Source organism: Hippocampus zosterae, chromosome 16 (assembly GCF_025434085.1).
Source record: "Hippocampus zosterae strain Florida chromosome 16, ASM2543408v3, whole genome shotgun sequence".
NCBI lineage: Eukaryota > Metazoa > Chordata > Actinopteri > Syngnathiformes > Syngnathidae > Hippocampus > Hippocampus zosterae.
Genome location: NC_067466.1, coordinates 9286640 through 9305684, shown reverse-complemented (window position 1 = coordinate 9305684; position 19045 = coordinate 9286640). Strand labels below are relative to the sequence as shown.

Genomic DNA, 19045 nt, shown 5'->3' with positions numbered 1-19045 from the left:
CAAGAAAATAATTTTCCAGAAGGCAGGTCATGCAAAATAAAATTGCGGTGTGCACAAAATAATGAATGCACCAACTTAAGTTCTTCCAACAGTGAGAAGTCTGCGTGTCAGCCCGGTCTGGGCTTTGGCGGTTGAAATTCTCCTGCTTCGTTCTGATTCATGCTCGCGTTTTAAAGGGAGATCGCTGCTATTATTCACTTATTCCTTTCATCCGTTTATGAATGGAAGTCATGAAGACAACTTTTTGAGGGAATGTGTTCAAAAGATTGAAGACAAAGCAGAATAGTATTTTTGTACGTTTTGGGGGGGATGGGGCGGATAGGGGAGGGGCTCATTTATACAAATAATTGTGAGGGCCAAATGGTGAGAAGATGGCTATAAAGGTAGACGACTAAATGCATGGTTTCAAGAAACACTTCTTCTTGAAAGAAAGTCATCATTTTACGAGAATAAATTGACGAGAATAATATGACAAAGAAAGCATTGGCCTGCGGTAGGATAACCACTTTAAAACATCTTCTCAAATTTAATCAAAGTTGGTGTTTGTTCCTGACAAAGAACAACACTAACCGCCTCTTTTGTCATTCACTAGTGCAGTACCCGTGCTTATTGATATAACCTGATTTCTAAATGTCAGAGGGAACGTCAGTGTGAGAATGACAACATTTGGCATTAGGACTTTATTCTTTTCATTTTCTTTTTGGCCTCAATATTTTTTAAGGAAAACATTAGATTCTGACAATGGAACTTCACAGGAATCAATTTTCCCTTACGATCCTGGACATAATTGGAGCCGAACAAACATATTTACTTCCGTACACGTTAAGATCTATTGTTGGCAAGGCAGCAGCTGCACGAGGACTTGGCTATGTACCTTGCTTAAGGGCACACATGACGTGTTTTTTAAGGGTTTTTTTGAGTTTTGGAGGAACAGGAAAGAACATCCAACTCACCTTCTTAAGGCATATCCTGCTCCTCTAGCCTCTGTAAGCCAGCTTGGCCATTATGCCCCCCCACCCTCCAAAAAGAATAAAGGGAACACTCGGAGTTACATTGCGCTGTTTAAGTGTTCCCATACACGCACACACACATACAGTTGGTTGACTTGGGGGCACGCAATCCCATTTGCTGACAATGAGCCAAAGCCTTGAGTCAACATTAGCTTTGTACATGGGGGGGCAGGTGAATGTCAACAGTCTCCATAAACTTCATCACTGCGAGAAGACTTGTTGAATTCTCCATTATTTTGTCAACACTGGTGTCTTTTTTTGTTGCCTTTTCTTCTTGATTTTGTTTGCTGAAGTATGCCAATGCTCGAGAAGCTGTCCATGCCATTAGCAGTGAGGCTCGTTGGTATTTCAGAACTGCCGTGTTTTTGTTCATGCATTAAGAAGTATTAAGTGAAAGATATCATATTTACAGTACAATTCACATGTAATTACACATATACACTAGAGGCAAGAAAAATTCACATTGAACTCAGATCAACACTCCCACCCCGGTCCCCCCCCCCCCCCCCCCCGCCCCCTTCCACACTTTGAACACGTGTTAAACGAACAGAAGCTCAATCATGTAGAAAGACATGTACTCATAAATCGTCAAAACATAAGGTCCTCACAGCTTTTGGGATGAATGTGCGAATTCCACACCCAGAAAGCCGCGACAGCTCAAGAAGATCATGTTGATGCATGCATTAAGGGCTGCTTTTGTTCATGTAAAGGAGAGTGAAACATTTGATACTTGAGTTAGTTTTCAAATACAAACACAAATCATACTTTTGCAAACATCCATCTCATTGCCAAAAGACACAATCCTTACCGCCTTTTTCTATATTGACCAATGATACTAGGGACATGGACACTGGAGAGAATAAGAGTGATTATGTATATCTCTGGACACTAATTTGAAATACGCTCTTAAAAAAAACAACAACAAACAAACAAAACCTACCTCACCAAATAGGAAAAACTACATGGTGCTGGGCTGAAATATAGATATTCAAATTACAATTAACAGTATGAAAAAAATGTACTTATGTTAAGAAGCGTGGCAGTAACCGTATTTTCCGCACTGCAAGGCGCTCCTAAAAGCATTCAATTTCCTCAAAAGCCGACACTGCGTCTTATAATCCGATGCATCTTATAGATCGATCAATATTCTGATTTCTTGGACGTAGTATTTTAAATGTTCTGTAAAGCGCTTTGTTACAGCTGCAGCGGCTGCAAGCTCGAAATAAATAAAGCTGAATTATATTCCCATTACTCCATCTAGTGGATGCATAACACAACCGCAGCCACTGCTGTAGCCTCTATTCTATGCGTCTTATAATAAGGTGTGTGCCCTACATATGAAAACAGTTTAAAAATAAGCCACTCGTTGAAGGTGCGCCTTATACTCCGGAAAATACGGTACTTATATGGGAGACGTAAGTCATTTTCATTTGGTTATTTGTTCCCTTCGCTTCAAAATGCAGCCTACACATTTTTGGCTTACAGGATGCACTCATCATCAATAAGATGTCACTGCAAAAAAAATGCAAACAAAGAGAAGTGCCACAACAGCAAGAAGTGGGTTGAGTGTACAAAACCCCCATCTCATAAATTGGTGTGATTGTCTTCCAGTGAGTGTCACATTTTGGAGACATCTAATGCATGCGTACTGAGTGGTTTTTTAGGGGAGGCGTCTTCCCCAAAGTTGTTAATATAGTAGAAAAATGAGTGACTCCGTATGTTAATCCGTTTTCATGTCCTGTAGGTGTAATAGCCAACCGTTGCTGTCCATATCATGGTTATATTTCTTCTAATATATGACGAATAAGAATAATTTTCGCTCAGTATGTGGATTAAAAAGAAAAGAACATAAATGTCTGCTACACTGTGTAGGCCTTTCACCCCCTGAAATGCAGTTGAAGTGTCTTTTTTTTTGGGGGGGGGGGGGGGGGAGTGGACCAGACAAGATTGACAGTTCAATTTTGCAATCTAAATCAAACTCAGAGGCTACATCTTGCATCGCAAAGTACAACGAAACTACTGCAGGACTACTTTTGGTTGTCGTATCGATATGAAGCGATTCCCCGGCACTATTTCACGCCAGCTCGGTGTTATACGTGTGCGTTTGTAGTTCCTTTGACTAGCGGCATAACCTTCTAGTTACGCCGCTCTCCAACAAATCCGATCATGAGGAGATGCTGAACATACAAATAAACCATGAAAAATACATAACAAAACTGTGGTTTGATACGTTGACTGTTGAATATACATACCGGTAATTTTTTTTTTTTTTTAAACTGTGGATTGGTTCCCACGAATCACAGAAAGCAACACATCACTCCCGCCCAGCCCCCCTCCCGTCCCATTTCCTTTTTCACAAAGCAGGAATGACGTCCATAAACGCTGCATCTAAAGAGCATAGAACTCGGTCAACAAGAGAAAATAAACAATACAAATATACCTTCATGTTAATACTTAATGATACAATGTACACAATGTGTTCCCCCCCCAAACAATCAAAATGAGTAATGCAAAACTTTTTATCTCGTAATGCCCTAGCTATAGAGCATTTTTCCGACACTCTGAAATCACAGTATTTTTCAAGACAAAATCATATCTACAATAATCAGCACTTGTTTTAAACCCTAACGAAAAGTAGACCCCGCTGCCCTCCCATCACCTGAAAAGAGAATCTATAAGTTTACGCTGACTCTAATGCACAATTGTGGCGACCAAACATCGCGTGATTGATGTCCGATCAATGGAACGCTACCACTTCAAATGAAATATAAAATTTAACAAAAAATAAAATAAAATAAAGAATTACACGTATTTCAAACAGGTTCGCTGTACATGGTGGAACCAGAGATTTTTCGTGCACTTTGTATTCATGGGCTACATGGGGGGAGGAGAAGGTGAGAGGACTGGGGAGGGGTTCAAGGACCTTGCTCAGCTGATGCCTGACCGGACAAGCCACCACTGATTTCATGAGCTGCAGTAGAGGATTTCTGATTACAAGAAGAATCAATAAAACGTCAATGGGGGCATCTTCTCTCTCGCTCTCTCTCTCTCTCTCTCAAGAGCTTTTGCTTCTCTTTTTTTTTTCCTTCTTCTTCTTTTTCCCATTTTTAGTAGCAAAAATATCATGCAGTCTCTAGTTCCAAAAATCCCTGCGGGGATCTTGCGTTTGTTCATTTGTTTGTTTCAGGAGGAAAAAGGAAGTCAAAGCCTTGAAATTCTTCTCGCATTTTTTTTTAAACATTCAAGTCATCCTATTAATACTTTGTACAACAGACAAGTCTTTTAGTTCTCATGTGTATGCATGTGTGTGTGTCTGTGTGTGTGTGTGGGTGTGTGTGTGTATGTGTATATATAAATATAATATACTGTATAGAAATATGCATATACATATGTTCAACCTGTATGTGTATACATATTTTGGAACTGTATCAAAGCCAATTTAATGTGCTCTCAAAATATGGCCAATGATTCCTAGTGGGATGCACATCAATTCACATAGTACAACCAGTAGATTAGGTTGAAAAATCCAAAAGTGATCGGGAATATGACCCGGGACCACTTGTCAATGGTGCTTACATCTGACAGGTTTGGGATTTTCAACTTGAGCTTGGACGAGCGCCGCCGTAGTCGGCAGTTGGCCCGGCTGCGCATGGCGCTACGATCCAGCGAGTGGTGGCTGAAGCCATCTCGGGGCGCCATTGGCTTCCTGAATTGGACCCCAGAGCTGTCAAAGGACATGACTGAATTCCGAGAGTCACTAACGCTGCTTCCCACGTCAGAGGGCATCACCTCGTTGTTCATTTCCAGAGTGGTGAGGAGAATGTTGCCGTACGCATCCACCTATGACGGCGGCAGAGAGACAGAAGTGTCATTGTGGGCTGTTGCCAAGGAGGAGAGCCAAACTAACCCACTATTATCAAACTTCATTAAATCCCGCAGCATCCCGCAGATTTTGAAAGTCAAGCAAAAAGCAGACGTGAACTGGAATGTTATTTCTAGCATGCTCAAAAATAGCTTTTGCTTTAAGACATAAGTGAATTGCAAACCCTGCTTCCAAAACAGTTGGGATATTATTGGTGAAGGCGGTGATCTGTAAACACGTACACCAATCTATCCGAAACACCATCTTCAGTTGTGTTATGTCCACACAGTACAGTTTTTAGCAACAATGAAGACCAAACTGCAATGTTGACTTTGGTTTGTTAATTCATTCTGATTAATTTTGTTACCTTAAAAAAAAAAAAATAATAACATTCTACACAGACACGTTGGATTTGAAAAGTATTGATGTGTTCATATTTTGAGTGGCTACCAACTAATTTGGAAACAGTTTGGCAGTGAAACAACTTGAAGCAAGTGAATCATAGTGAAGGATGGCCTACAGCTGATATGATTTCTAAATACATGTACCCCAACTTTTCTTTGCTCCTCGAGATACAGATTTCTTCTCTGTGTAAATGATCTGAAGGTGTTGGTTTGAAACGGCACGGAAATGGAGTCCTTGCAATGTGAAAGAAAAAATGAAGAGAACATTAAAACGACTAGCAAATACTGGCAAATAAGCACATTTTCATTTGATTACACAACGCAGTCAACACAGAAAAGCTTAGCATTTCGTATCTTACGCACAGAAACAGGGAAGCGTCATTCAGTCTGACCATTCTACCAGAAATCTCATCACTAGGCCCGTAAGCTTGACCGTGCTGTGTTTTGCTAAGTATGCTAACTGCTAAGGTAGCGAGGTGAGAATGAATGAAGCCCACAGTGACAACCACCTAAATAAGAAATGAGAATGTTTACACCACTGTTGGGCTCAATGAATGGCTAGCTTCATGAAAAGGGGGCTATGCTCGATAAAAACTTAACGCTGCTTGAGAAAAAAGCAATGGATGATGGTTGGTGGATTGACTATGGTCGGGGGGCAACACTGTGCTTTGAAATTACTCCAGTCAGGAATTTAAATACAGTAGCTATCGTAAATATTCACAAATATTCATTTTTTTGTGGGTGCTACTTAAAATCTGACTGACATCGTCGAATATAATGGAGACAGCAGATGAAGATGCAAACCTGTTCCCTTAGGCGCTTCTCTTCGTATCGTGTGCGCTCATTGTTGACTTTATTCAGCCTTTCATTGATTTTCTTCTGTTGTGCCGGGCCCCGGCCAAAGAACACATAATTTACAAAGGCATATTCGAGCAGGGCCAGGAACACAAACACAAAACAGCCCATGAGGTAGACGTCGATGGCTTTCACGTAGGGGATCTTTGGGAGAGTCTCCCTAAGGTGGGTGTTAATTGTTGTCATGGTGAGCACCGTTGTCACACCTGAATGCAGCGGCACGCACACACATACACATACATGGACACATGAATCAGTGCAAGCCACATTTTATCGACTTTCTACAAGACCATCTTACGTTCCGATAGCTAAATACAGTAATCCCTCGTTTATCGCGGTTAATGGGGACCAAAACCACCCGCGATAAATGAAAATCTGCGAAGTAGCGACCCCCCCCTCCATATAGGTACATGTACATAATATTTATAAGGCCAAATTTAATGGTATACATACATGTCAAAGTAAATTTTGAAGTAATTAACATGACTTAATTCTGCATACTGATAGATTTAAACATGTATAAGTTAGTTTATGAATAACAAAATACAGAAACATATACATGTAGTACTATATATGTTGCTCTATGTGACTGTGTTGTTTTGCTGACTTTCGCTGCTTCTCGCGGACCTTTTGCGGACTGTTTGGAAAAATCCGCGGTGCATTGAAGCCATGAGTAATGAACCGCGAAATAGCGAGGGATCACTGTCGTTGAGCAAAACTGAATTCGGCCTTTTATACGGTCATTGTTGCTGATGTGCTTTGTCAACATTTTTCTCACATTTAACCCTTAATGGGTAAGGAATGATTAAATAATAAATAAATATGTCAAAAGCATGCATTGCATTGACATTAATCATTAAAAAAGGCCTTTTTTTAAAAACAAAAATCTATTAATATGCTCTAATATATATACACATACATTTAAAAGTACTGTAAATATTTCAATTGAATTGCTGCTGGAATGAGTAGTATAAACAAAATAGTAATTTGGAATAATTTCCACTGCGTCACTGTGGTTCCGCGGGTGGGGTTTGAATTCAAATGGGGCGAGGGGGCATTTTGAAAGTTTTTCAAATACAATGCATATGGATGCAACTTACCTAGGGCCACCCGAGCTGCAGAGGCATCATAATTGATCCAGAAGGAGACCCAGGATAGAATGGTGATCAAGATGGAGGGCATATATGTCTGCAAGATGAAATATCCAATGTTCCTCTTAATTCTGAAACTCAGCGAAAGCCTCGGATATGAACCTGTAAGCAGAAACAACCGAGTGACGGCGTGGATAAGATCAGGGAAGAATGAAAAGGGGAAAGTGTAAGGCGCTCCAAACCCTACACTTGACAACGTGCAGGGTAGTCATTTCTCCGTTTGTTCAGATGGAGCACTTAATTTCCCCAAAGCGATGGATTCCTTTCCAGGGACAAGTTCGATTCCAATTAAACATGGCACAAAGTCGCAAACACGGCAGATTTTTCTGCAAGCCCCTATCTCAGCAGGCCGCGCCAGCATCCCTCTGAGACTTGTCACAGAGAGCTGCTCGCTCCCTCTGTCCTCTAAACATTACTGAAAGGCCATTTTAAAAGGTGATTGCAATGCACGCCTGCACACGAAAGGACAAAACACATAGTGCTAAGGTAGCATCGTTGGTCATTTTAGTGGATATTTTGCCGAGAAATGTCAAATCGTTGTAGCGCAAGTTCATTTAATTTTTTTTTACTGCGGTTAGATTTAAACAAGCCGGTGCATAAAATGCTGATGCAAAAAGGAAAATAAGCAATCAACCAACATCTCTTAGCTTCAGCTCTACAGACCTGTTTGTAGTTTGCAAAATCAAAGAATTACTCTAAATATCATTAGATTGACGGGTATACGCCATCTATGGTTATACTGCATTTTTTGGGGGGCGGGGGGCACTGAAAGAAGCATGATAGGTTTAATGTCATACAAAAAAAAATAAAAATGCCCACAATGGCGGATGACGTCATCTGCACTGTAAATCTTTGTATGAATCAATACTTTTTGCATACATGCTTGGTTCAAAGTGGGCCAACAATTCCCCGTCAAGCAAGTACATCCAAGATTAATCGTAGCACTAAATGTTCACGAATTACACTTAACTCAAACACGAAAATGACATTTTATCACTGCTTTCGTCTCTTTTGTCCGTGCCAGAATTTCGAGAGGCAAAGCAAGAACATTATTGACACGTTTCAACAAAATGTAGGACAAAAAAAACCCCTCCAGATCAACAGAGCAAAGTTCCTGAAGTTATTGGGACTCAAGACTGCTCCTTGTACAACATAAGAAGAAACTTTTTGTCTCATGTTCGATACCCATACATACTATGATCCACATCCATAATTCAACATGTCATGAAAAAAATATAAGGAATGACATTTTTTGTTAAACCGTCAATAGTTGATAAGAGAGACAAAATGAAAAACAAAACAAAACTGAACTTACCGGTAGTAAACCGTACTTCCTTGGAGACCAAGCGGATGTCCACGATGGAGAACTGAGGTAACTCTAACTTGTCCACACCTGTCACAGCGCTGTCCCCTCCTTGCCAGAAGAACACAATGTCATCTGTGGTGTATCCGTCTGTCACAGGAAGAAAATTGGTGGTGAGGGTGGGGGTGGAGGGGGACACAAGGTCAAGAAATAACCATGAAATGGGACAATGTATCTCGTGAAAGGTGCACAGCGCAGACAACTAGTGGAAGTCCCTCAGACGAATGACGCACTCTGCTCTAAAGTCATTCGGATCCGAGCAGATATCTTGACTTTTGAAAACCATTACACGGAGCAACGATATGACATCCCAGAATGACTTCATGGAGACATTTGTTGTTCCCACAAAAACCTGAACTCTTAGCAAACATACCGTCTGATACAGTTACTCACGCTGGAACTGGAACAGACATTTTGATTCTCGCTACCACCCACACGTGAAGCGCACACACTCCAGCACATAGTTTGTTGCTAGTCACCATCGCTTATTTCCTCATGCGTACTTTCGAACTCTTCTTGTGTCTTGAATGATCTCGTGTACAGCACAGCTACTGTAGCCCCTTGCAAGCTTACATTTTAGCACAAACTATTTGTGCATTACCTTACATTTACGGCTTTATTTTTGAGTGGCATAAATCTTGCGGGCGCATGGCGTACCTCTGTGCGCAGGTGGGTTAGACCTAATGGGAATTTCGCAGAATGGCGGATCTGTGAGAGGTAGTGTTGCGGTCACAGCTAGGGCTGCCAGACAGGACTATTTTACTAGCGGACTAGTCACCGGTAGTCATCCCGATTCATCGACTAGTCGCATCATACGTAAATCGCGGCACATCGCATCAGCAAGCAGGTTGCTCTTATGTATAAAAACCATCATTAGCATACGGCTTGAATTCTTTTAGGCATGCGTAAATAATAAAAAAAAAGAGACAATTAAGATAATAGTTCGTTCCACTTTTAGTCATCTATGCAGCTTGTAGCAAAATTCAGAACACTTAAAATTTAATTTGGAGATGACGCTGTGCGTTTTAGAATGGAACCAAAAACTATATACTGTGACATTATCAATACTATGAGACCCTATTTATAAATATAAAAAGAAATACTTTAGGCATCAAGCATTTTTTATGTAGAAGATAATGAAATCAGATGAGTAAAATCAGGACAGCCCCTCTTCCTCTCACTTGCACGCCACTGCTGCTGGGAGCTTTGCCAATGCAATACTGCCACAGTGCCTTGGACTACCTCACTTTAATATTTCCCACTCGCCCACAAAACCTGCCAAATATTAATAGCCCTTTCTACAGCAACACAATCTCATGCATATAGTTTTCAACACTGTTTCTACCAGCCATCATTACTTCAGCCAAACAAGACACATGGCACGTCGGAACATGAAGTGGGTTTAGGTTTGAGGTGGGATCTTTTCCCAGATAAGCACATGCAGACAAACCTGCAGAAGAACAAAACCACTCTGGTTGTCATAAAGCCTGCCTGCATCACATGTTTAAGCTATCCCGACATCCCTCTCCTGCCTCCCACACGGCATGAATATTCATCAGCATGTGTCAGTTGGCCATCCTGCACAATCTCAGTTGGCCGCACAAGTGAAAGTGATCACAGTTGTAGATTATGTAAATGGGCCAGTACGCGTTCACCGCAGCGCCGTCTCTCAGCGCGGTTCATTTGACGACATTTCACCTTCCAGTAGCGACATGTCCAGACTCGTGGCATTAAATTCATCGATAGGGACCTGGAGTCAATAGCCCTGAATCTCTCTCTGGATGCAAGGTGCCTAATCCATCAAACTGATAAGAGTGCACCGCTCACACTCGCACCGGAATCCCAATCGGAATCAATTAAGAATATTCATGCAATGTTTTAAGCAACAGTCCATTTTATAGATCACAAGGATAAACCATTAGCAACCACAACCACACACATGCAGCGTATTGAGAAGGGAGAGGGCACACAGAGACGAACAACCATCCACGCTCACATTCACACCTATCAGCCTGCCATGCATGTTTTTAGAATGTGGGAGGAAACCAGAGTACCCGGAGAAAACCCAAGCAGGCCCGGGGAGAACATGCAAACTCCACACAGGAAGGCTGAAGCTGGAATTGAACCCGGTACCTCTGCACTATGAAGCCAACGTGCTAACCACTGGACTACCGGGCTGCCCATATATATATATATATATATATATATATATATATATATATGATGATATCAGCAGCTCTAAGGTTTGTTTCCAAAGGTCTTGGTGAGAGCAACGGCTATGCTGGCATTTACTTACAGCTTTCAATTTCCAAGGTGCAGTTCTGTTCATCGAGAGGGTATCGCCTCAAGTCCATCATACAAGCAGCCGTGGTGGTTATTCTGCGGGACAAGACAGAAACAAAACCCGCTTTGAAAAGGTTTCTCGGAAATGCCTGTGAAAAAAGTCACGTCATACGGAAAAGAGCAGCATCCGCTTGAAAAGTAGTAGGTGCATAGAGTGGATAGAGAAAGTCTCCAAACCCCTGTTCAAACGTCATGTTATTGTGATGGATAATTTGTATTTATACTGAATGGTTGGCAAGACACTTATAAAATTTATTTTTCTAATTTAACATTTTTTTTTTGGCACTTTGGTTTTATGTGGGTAAATGTCTCCCATGCTGAAACACTCATGCTTGAAGCCCTGTTTTCTCCAAAATTACTCATGATTGAAAAATTTGAGGCCATAATAGTAAAGATCAGCGATAAATACATTCATTTCATGGCAAAGCAGTGCAAATCTGATCTGAGCAAGATTTCTTCAATTTGCATGGGAAAAAAAACATGACCCACGATAACTTCTAATTATGAGCAACAACTTCATTCGATAATTAAACACAATCAGCAGTGAACTTGGGGTTGAAACTTATACTTTACAACAAAGTAATTGTGTAATTTAGCTCTGCAAACTAATTAGACATCAATGAAACATCCATACTTTTGAACAGCATTGCCCATGATGTCAATCGTGATCGACCTGTTGCTCGCCAAGGGAGTGTGGGTCGATCCCACGGCATAAACTTACTCACTGCCACACCTCCCACTTTTATACTATTGATATTTCCAATAGCTGCCTCTATATATATATACTAGCTGGCTCATCAGCTAGTTCCCGCGGAAGGCTGGTAAGGTGGGCCTTCGGCCCACAAAAGTGTTGTTGCTTGGTTCAACTTTTTGTTCATCTTCATTGCGAAAATAAAGAGATGTTTAGCTCTACTAAATAACTAACAATTTCATTGCAATGCTTGTGGGTAGACAACATTTTTTCGCTAAGATGCCCGCGCGATCGTAGTGAGCCACTGCCTGAGCGGCGCAGTGGCGGCGCGCAGCGGCGCGGTGAAGTAGGTACGTTTTGAAAAGGGACAGACGGAAGGACAGACCGCGTGCGGGACAACGCGCAATATATATATAGATATATATATACATATATATATACCGGTATATATATATATATATACATATATACACAGTATATACCTGTTTACCTGTATATATATTGTGTGTGTGTGTGTATGTGCGTGCAATAAAGATTTTTCCGTTATGGTAAAGACATCCACGGCTTCGTAGCAACCATGCGAGTCTCATCATTTACATGTTGCCCTTCTCATTCTGTAAATATAAGTGCATAAATGGTCCAAAGTACTCTTAACTCTTGTCTTTAAACAATCATTATCAAAGTAATGGCAATTGTTTTGACTCGTTCACAGATCCATACATTTTCACAGAGTCAGTAGCACATTTTATGGGGCCTGTGCTTGATTCACATTTCTTTGCATTGGAGTCTGGTGGGACTCATTGAAGGTTTTCCCCTTTAATGCACATTTTTAAGCACTATGTTCAAGCCTATGCCATTGGCACGTCTTTGTTGTTTTAGACTGATGCAGTGCAGAAATGAGTAAAAATCGAGACCCAAGCACCGAAGCTGATAATATCGGGAGGCAGGAGATGAAGCCTAGTAAACGAAATGTGTGTGACTGGTGTGTGATATTTATTATTCACAATGACACTGAGCTGCATTCTGCTGCACAAGCATTCTGCTGCTCAGACTGCATTTGTTACCACTCTGCTGTGCTACACCTCCCTGCTGCCTTCACAGCACTCCTCCACTGACTGCATACAGCGGGGTGACACACTGCTGATACACTATGAGAGGAGATAACATCAGACCTAATTACATTAATCGGAGAGGTCACTTGGCAATTAGACTTCCCCATGTAAAAAGTTACAAACAAGCAACATCGCCATTAATAACATCGGATAGACTCTATGCACAGAGGGAGATACTGTGTACGGCTACACAATAGCAAAATGCAACTTATCATCAAAACACAAACATACACACACCGGCCGCACCATTCAGTCCACATGCAAGTCGCCCTCAAAAGTTGCTTTTCATTTTCATAGAAGTGCGACTTGAGATGTAAAACTGCATTTTATAATACTGAGAAGTGATTTTCAATCGTTGTCTTATATATATACACCGGTGTGTCCATCAGCGAGCTGCCGTCATTATCTCAGGCCGGCCCGGTTTGTCCAAGTCATCGGCAACAGCCAAATGGCGCAGAGAACGGACTTATCGTGACTATTTCACACGCGGGTGTTGCACGATTGCCATCGAGCCAAATGCTGAAAAAGAGGACTATGACGTATGCTCTTCACATGCAGCATTTACAGTAAGTAGCCACTTTGAATGGCGATGAATCAAAATTGCTGTGATCACATCCGCAATGGCTCGAAATGCCTGAAAATCCCCAAACTCGGTTGAACCTGCCCCTGCGTGCATTTAGGGCCGCGTCTCGCTCCAGATTTGCATTGGGCACAAAAGTGTCCGGCAGCACATCACAACAAAGCAAGTAACAAGGCCACCGAGCACCCAACATAAGAATGAGATATGTCACACAAGACACATAAAATATTGAGATTAAACAAAAGCAGAGTTAAGGGCCTATCCCCCTGTAATCAAAAAGACATCCTGTCAACATAAGCTACTGCTCCCGGTAGCACTATGACGTCGAGTAAGCCTGGCAGCAGCTCGGACTAATGGAGAGAGAAGAATTCTTTACCCCCTTGGCACTCAGAACAAAAGCCCACAATGAATAAAAATGTGCTTATATGTGACAGCTAACAAGTCATGGGAGAGCCAAATGGTGAGTAGGCACATGTTAGGTGCCTCCGAGAGAGGGTTTGGGATTTGGAGAAGTCAGTAGATATGGGTCAACAACAGTCAGTCCCACTCGTGACAGATGGCAGCATGTTCAAATTCAAGGAATCAGACATGAATTTCCAGCGTTGGTGGAGCTCATGAGGATGATGTGCAACGCATTGCATGAAGCTTTTCAGGAATGACTCACGAATGTTAAAAAAACATTCATTCATTCATTCATCTTCCGAGCCGCTCGATCCTCACTAGGGTCGCGGGGGGTGCTGGAGCCTATCCCAGCTGTCTTCGGGCAGCAGGCGGGGGACACCCTGAATTGGTTGCCAGCCAATCGCAGGGCACACAGAGACGAACAACCATCCACGCCCACACTCACACCTAGGGACAATTTTAGAGTGTTCAATCAGCCTGCTATGCATGTTTTTGGAATGTGGGAGGAAACCGGAGCACCCGGAGAAAACCCACGCAGGCCCGGGGAGAACATGCAAACTCCACACAGGGAGGCCGGAGCTGGAATCGAACCCGGTACCTCTGCACTGTAAAGCCGACGTGCTAACCACTGGACTACCGGGCCGCCCTTGGCTAAGATCAAGTCTAGTTAAAAAAACAAAAAACAAAAAAAGCAGCCTAGTGTATTTCTATTCATCAAGTCTGCATTTGTTGTTACAGTCTCGGGTCTGGAGGTGGACTCCAGACGAGGAAGACGATGTCAGATGCATGAGCAACACTTCTGACACCTACACAGTCTGCTGATGCAGCTTGCTTGCTGAGGAAAAGGACTTGGAAAATGGTTTTGTTTGAGCTGTTAAGAGTCATATTTAGAGTTCATAATTTAAGAATTTATTAGCTAAACAGTGTGCCGTTTCTACAATTACATTAGCAGCCAGACATTAATAAGTGGTTCAAAATAAATATATCAACATTTTTCTCACACATCATATTTGGTCATAAGGAATGTTACTTGTCACCGCGTGTCAACGTCCTGCCTATTTAAAGTCTACTCATTCAAAGACTAAGTGTCTAAATTCATTTTAATTCATACTTATACTGAAATATACCTATGCATGGACATGATTGGATTCGAAAAGAAAATCAATACAAATCATATACCAGAGAATTAAAATAGAACAATAATTTTGCGTAGTCATTATGTTTTGTTTGTTTCACTCTTCACTTGCATGGCGCGGCCCGACCAGATGTCTTGCTTCTCTATCCTAATTATATGTATTTCATAATGAATACTCATGACTGATTTGATTGCAAAACCAATGTGTCTAAAAATAATTTTTTTTTAGCCGTGCTTATCTGTGTCACTTCCCGTTCCTTTTAAGCTCACTGCGCAGGGGCTCAGTCCCAGTGGCCATATCGTTTGGGATCACGGGCAAGAGGGGCGGGCGACAATTTTATAGCAATTGATAAAAGAATATTTGGAAGAGGAAGCAAAATAAAGAAAAGATGAATAAACGCAATCCCACCGTTCTGCACAGAGCGATAACAACAAATAAGGCAGCTCCGCAGATGTTGGGAGGAAGAGTTGATGCCAGAACCCGTATTAACAAGAATCGCGTTTCTTGCAGCGCACAATCATCGGATGTGCAAGTGCAGGTGTAATTCCATTTTCTTCTGGCTCGCGTCCAATCTTCTCAGCTCGTGATGCTACTTTTATGGCTCCAGCGGAACCTTGCGTACCCTGAGTGGCGCAGCTGGGAATGTTGATTCAGATTAGGAAGCCATGTGGTTTGGCGCCATTTTGTTCTCTTTTCCGGTTGCTTTATTTTAGGCACAGAATAAAACAGGAATTGCAAGGGGAATTAAGGTTTGAGTCAGTAATTATTTGATTTAATCACATATTCAATCGATTGCAACTGGACTGCTCTGGTGGTCTGGGAAGACGTTTCGGGCACCTCGTTCGACCATCATCAATTCAGCGTTAGCATAAGTGTTCGTTTGGAAACCCAATTATTTATACATTCATTCGGCCATGTCGACTCAGAATTGAGTTAAAGTCTATCTGCAAATATCTTAATTCACAGAGTTGATGCTACTAACGACGAACGTGAGAGGAGCCCCTCGGTTTCTTTTTGGCTTTTCCTCCTCATGGCTGATTCAACTGCTGTGATCTGATCAACTACTGAAACTTGTTGCGCAGTTTAAGTTCAACTCTTTAGTCCGAATTTCCTTCTCTGATTGGGTACATTTCCTCTCTGACAAGTTTTTAATTCATATACGCTATTAATAGGTTCCTCTTCCAATATATATATATATATATATATTTGCTTCCCGGAGAGCATTTGTGACTGCAATTGTTATGTCTCAGTTATCACTTCAGAAATGTTCTTGTCTGGCTTCGGTTTGGTTTTGTTTTAATAGTTGTGATATTGATGACCCCTTTCACAGACCTCTTTGGGCAGAACTGTTTCAAATTTGAGGAAGAATTTATCGACTGTACCTTAAGGCGTACATATTCTGTACAAAGAAGACAACCAGCACAGTAGAGTTGCGATTGATTCAATGCCCTGAGAATACAATGACCTTGATGAATGAGCAAATTCACAGGATGAACAATAAATCATTGTGTCCAATATTAAATGCCGTACAATGTTGAAGTCTTGCATTTATATATATATATATATATATATATATATATATATATATATATATATATATATATATATATATATATATATATATATATATATATATATATATATATATATATATATATATATATATATATATATATATATATATATATCTCCTCGGTGAAGTTCTAGCTGTCAACTTGTGAATTGAGTCCAAGCGAAGCTTGAATATTCATCAAAGAGTTCAACTTCTGGAGCATGATACACCACAACACCGATACCGCATATCAATTGTGCTATTACGTTTATAGCCTTCCAAAGAGTCACAAAAGAAGAAAAGAGAAAACTTATTCCTATCCCATCTCCTTCTTTGTCAGAACAAATTCAGTAATTCAGAGTCTGAACACCGATTGTCACATTAATAATTCATCCCTTCGTGTGATCTAAACCTTGCCACTGCCATTTTATTCATAGAACAAAATATATTTCCAGCTCCATCCACTCCTCTACGGCACTTTATTTTGGAGACTTGTGAAGAAAAGCACGAGTATTAATTCTGATTTTCAAACCTCAGGACACTGTGTTAGTTTTCGTGTTCCTCGAAAGGGATCTTAGATATGTCCCGCTGTGCATTTTTACGATTTATTCAATTGTTAGGATGATTCTTGAACATGCTACGTTTGCTATTTTGTGTGTCATGTAACAGAGAAAAGCAATAATTTTATTCCTGAGCAAGAGCACCTAAGCACTAAAACATAATGGTCATTTCTCCTCAACCTTCAGTCCACCTTGAGTAATGTATGTTTGGGTTTAACATCCATCCATCCATCCATCCATGTTCTGATCCACTTATCCTCACAAGGGACGCGAGGGGTGCTGGAACCTATCCCAGCCGTCTTCGGGGAGTAGGCGGGGGACACCCTGAACTGGTTGCCAGGCAATTGTAGGGCACCCCAGACAAACAACCATCTGCGTTCACAGTCACTCCGAGGGATAATTTTTGGTGTTCAATCAGCCTGCCATGCATGTTTTTGGAATGGCAGTAAAATTCAGAAAAAAGTGGCAGTAAAACCGGAGTACCCGGATAAAACCCACGCAGGCCCGAGGAGAACATGCAAACTCCAACAGGGAGGCCGGAGCTGGAATTGAACCCGGTACCTCTCCACTGTGAGGACAGCGCGCCAACCACTGTTCGTTAAAAACAGACCGTGCAGACCCTTCATCGTGGTTACAGGATGACACTACCACACATACAGTAAATGCACCAAATGCAACATGAAGTTGCTAACTACAGCCGCAATCATAGACAAATTGTTCATTTGTTTGTTCGTTGGCAATCCAAACTGGTCATTTGTGATCCAGTTTTCGGATCTGTACCTAATGCTGTGTGGAGTGAGAGATCACAATGCTTTTACCTCAGTCCGTACAAGACGGTCCCGTCGGGGTGAAGTCGGATCATACGGTTTTTAACTGTCACTCCATGAAGAAATGACTTCTTGTCATTCAGGAAGTAGGTATCCGGGAGCCAAAGCTGATCTGCGACACGGTTATCCAGAGTCAGGTTGAGGTTCAGTTCACCATAGGCCAAACGTTTATCTCGCCAACTTTGCTGGAAATACATTGTGATGGTATAGTCCTGGAAAAGGAGGGAAAATTGAATTGTTAATACATTTGTATGATTAAAATTTCTACTTCATCCTTCAAACAAATGCCAGCTTTCTCTGTCACGCCTCCGCGCATTTCTGAAAGGATTTTTTTCTGGGATCATCCATGTGCCGTCACCAAGTGCCCTTGATGATGTCACAGAGTATGGGAAAGATGGAAAAAATAGAAATCACAGGCAGTCGGGTAAGTTGGGAGGCGGCTACAGCGCGGCAATGTTCTTCGCGCGCAGGAAGTGTCAGATGCTCAGGGCGTTGTCAACAGTTGGGCTGTGACGGTGAAGCAGCCACGAGGTGCCCTGCCACAACTTTCGCCTCTTCTCACACATTAAATGAAGCAAAATCTTTTTGGAGACATGCTGGTTGATCATCTGTCCCGCATTTAAGGAGAAAAACTTGTCATTTGGGTTTGAAGAATGTCGTTAGTGAAACCAGCCATGGAACCTTTTGGACACACCTGCAATGTGCTTTTTTTGTTTTCTTTTTTTTTTTAAGAAATGCTACAAATAGTAGTCAACTTTAAATAAAGTATCTACATAAGCTAATTCATTACTGTATGACCATGCTCATTCATGTGATGTAAGCATTACCACCATGAGAAATGAAAGAAATATGTCATACATATATTCATTTCAAATAATGCACACCATCGTGTGCATTACAGAGTGTTTTCACAATTCATAAGATTATCCATAATGTCATAACAAGTAGAACGCAATGTGACAGTCATGCAACTTTAATCCAGTTTGAATGTTTCATTAAACCTGAAGACAAACATCCACCGGATCCCACATTGTGACTCACCATGTTAACTTCTGAGATGGAATCGATGCTTGCTATGTTGATACTCATCCAAACTATGACCGGATCACCTGAATAAACAAACAAACAAACAAACAAACAAAAAAAGGCGTAAGAAATGTGCATTGTGAAATGTGTATAGTAAAACAAAGGTGGACA

At 41.4% G+C, this 19045-nt stretch overlaps 1 protein-coding gene across 2 annotated transcripts in view; it reads right to left on the bottom strand.

Annotated features, from left to right (window-relative positions):
- Positions 1–298: 298 nt before the first annotated feature.
- gabrb4 (gamma-aminobutyric acid type A receptor subunit beta4) overlaps positions 299–19045 on the bottom strand; it is a 46186-nt gene continuing 27439 nt past the window's right edge. Inside the window, exons 3-10 of one of the 2 annotated variants that reach the window (XM_052047411.1) lie at positions 18890–18957; positions 17840–18060; positions 10942–11024; positions 8598–8735; positions 7232–7384; positions 6081–6337; positions 5421–5510; positions 299–4850 (exon numbers count right to left, since the gene is read on the bottom strand). In XM_052047411.1, the coding sequence (XP_051903371.1) occupies positions 4497–4850; positions 5421–5510; positions 6081–6337; positions 7232–7384; positions 8598–8735; positions 10942–11024; positions 17840–18060; positions 18890–18957 (1364 nt within the window). In that variant the 3' untranslated portion in view covers positions 299–4496. The remainder of the gene's footprint in view (positions 4851–5420; positions 5511–6080; positions 6338–7231; positions 7385–8597; positions 8736–10941; positions 11025–17839; positions 18061–18889; positions 18958–19045) is intronic. The other variant, XM_052047412.1, reaches the window with a different exon arrangement.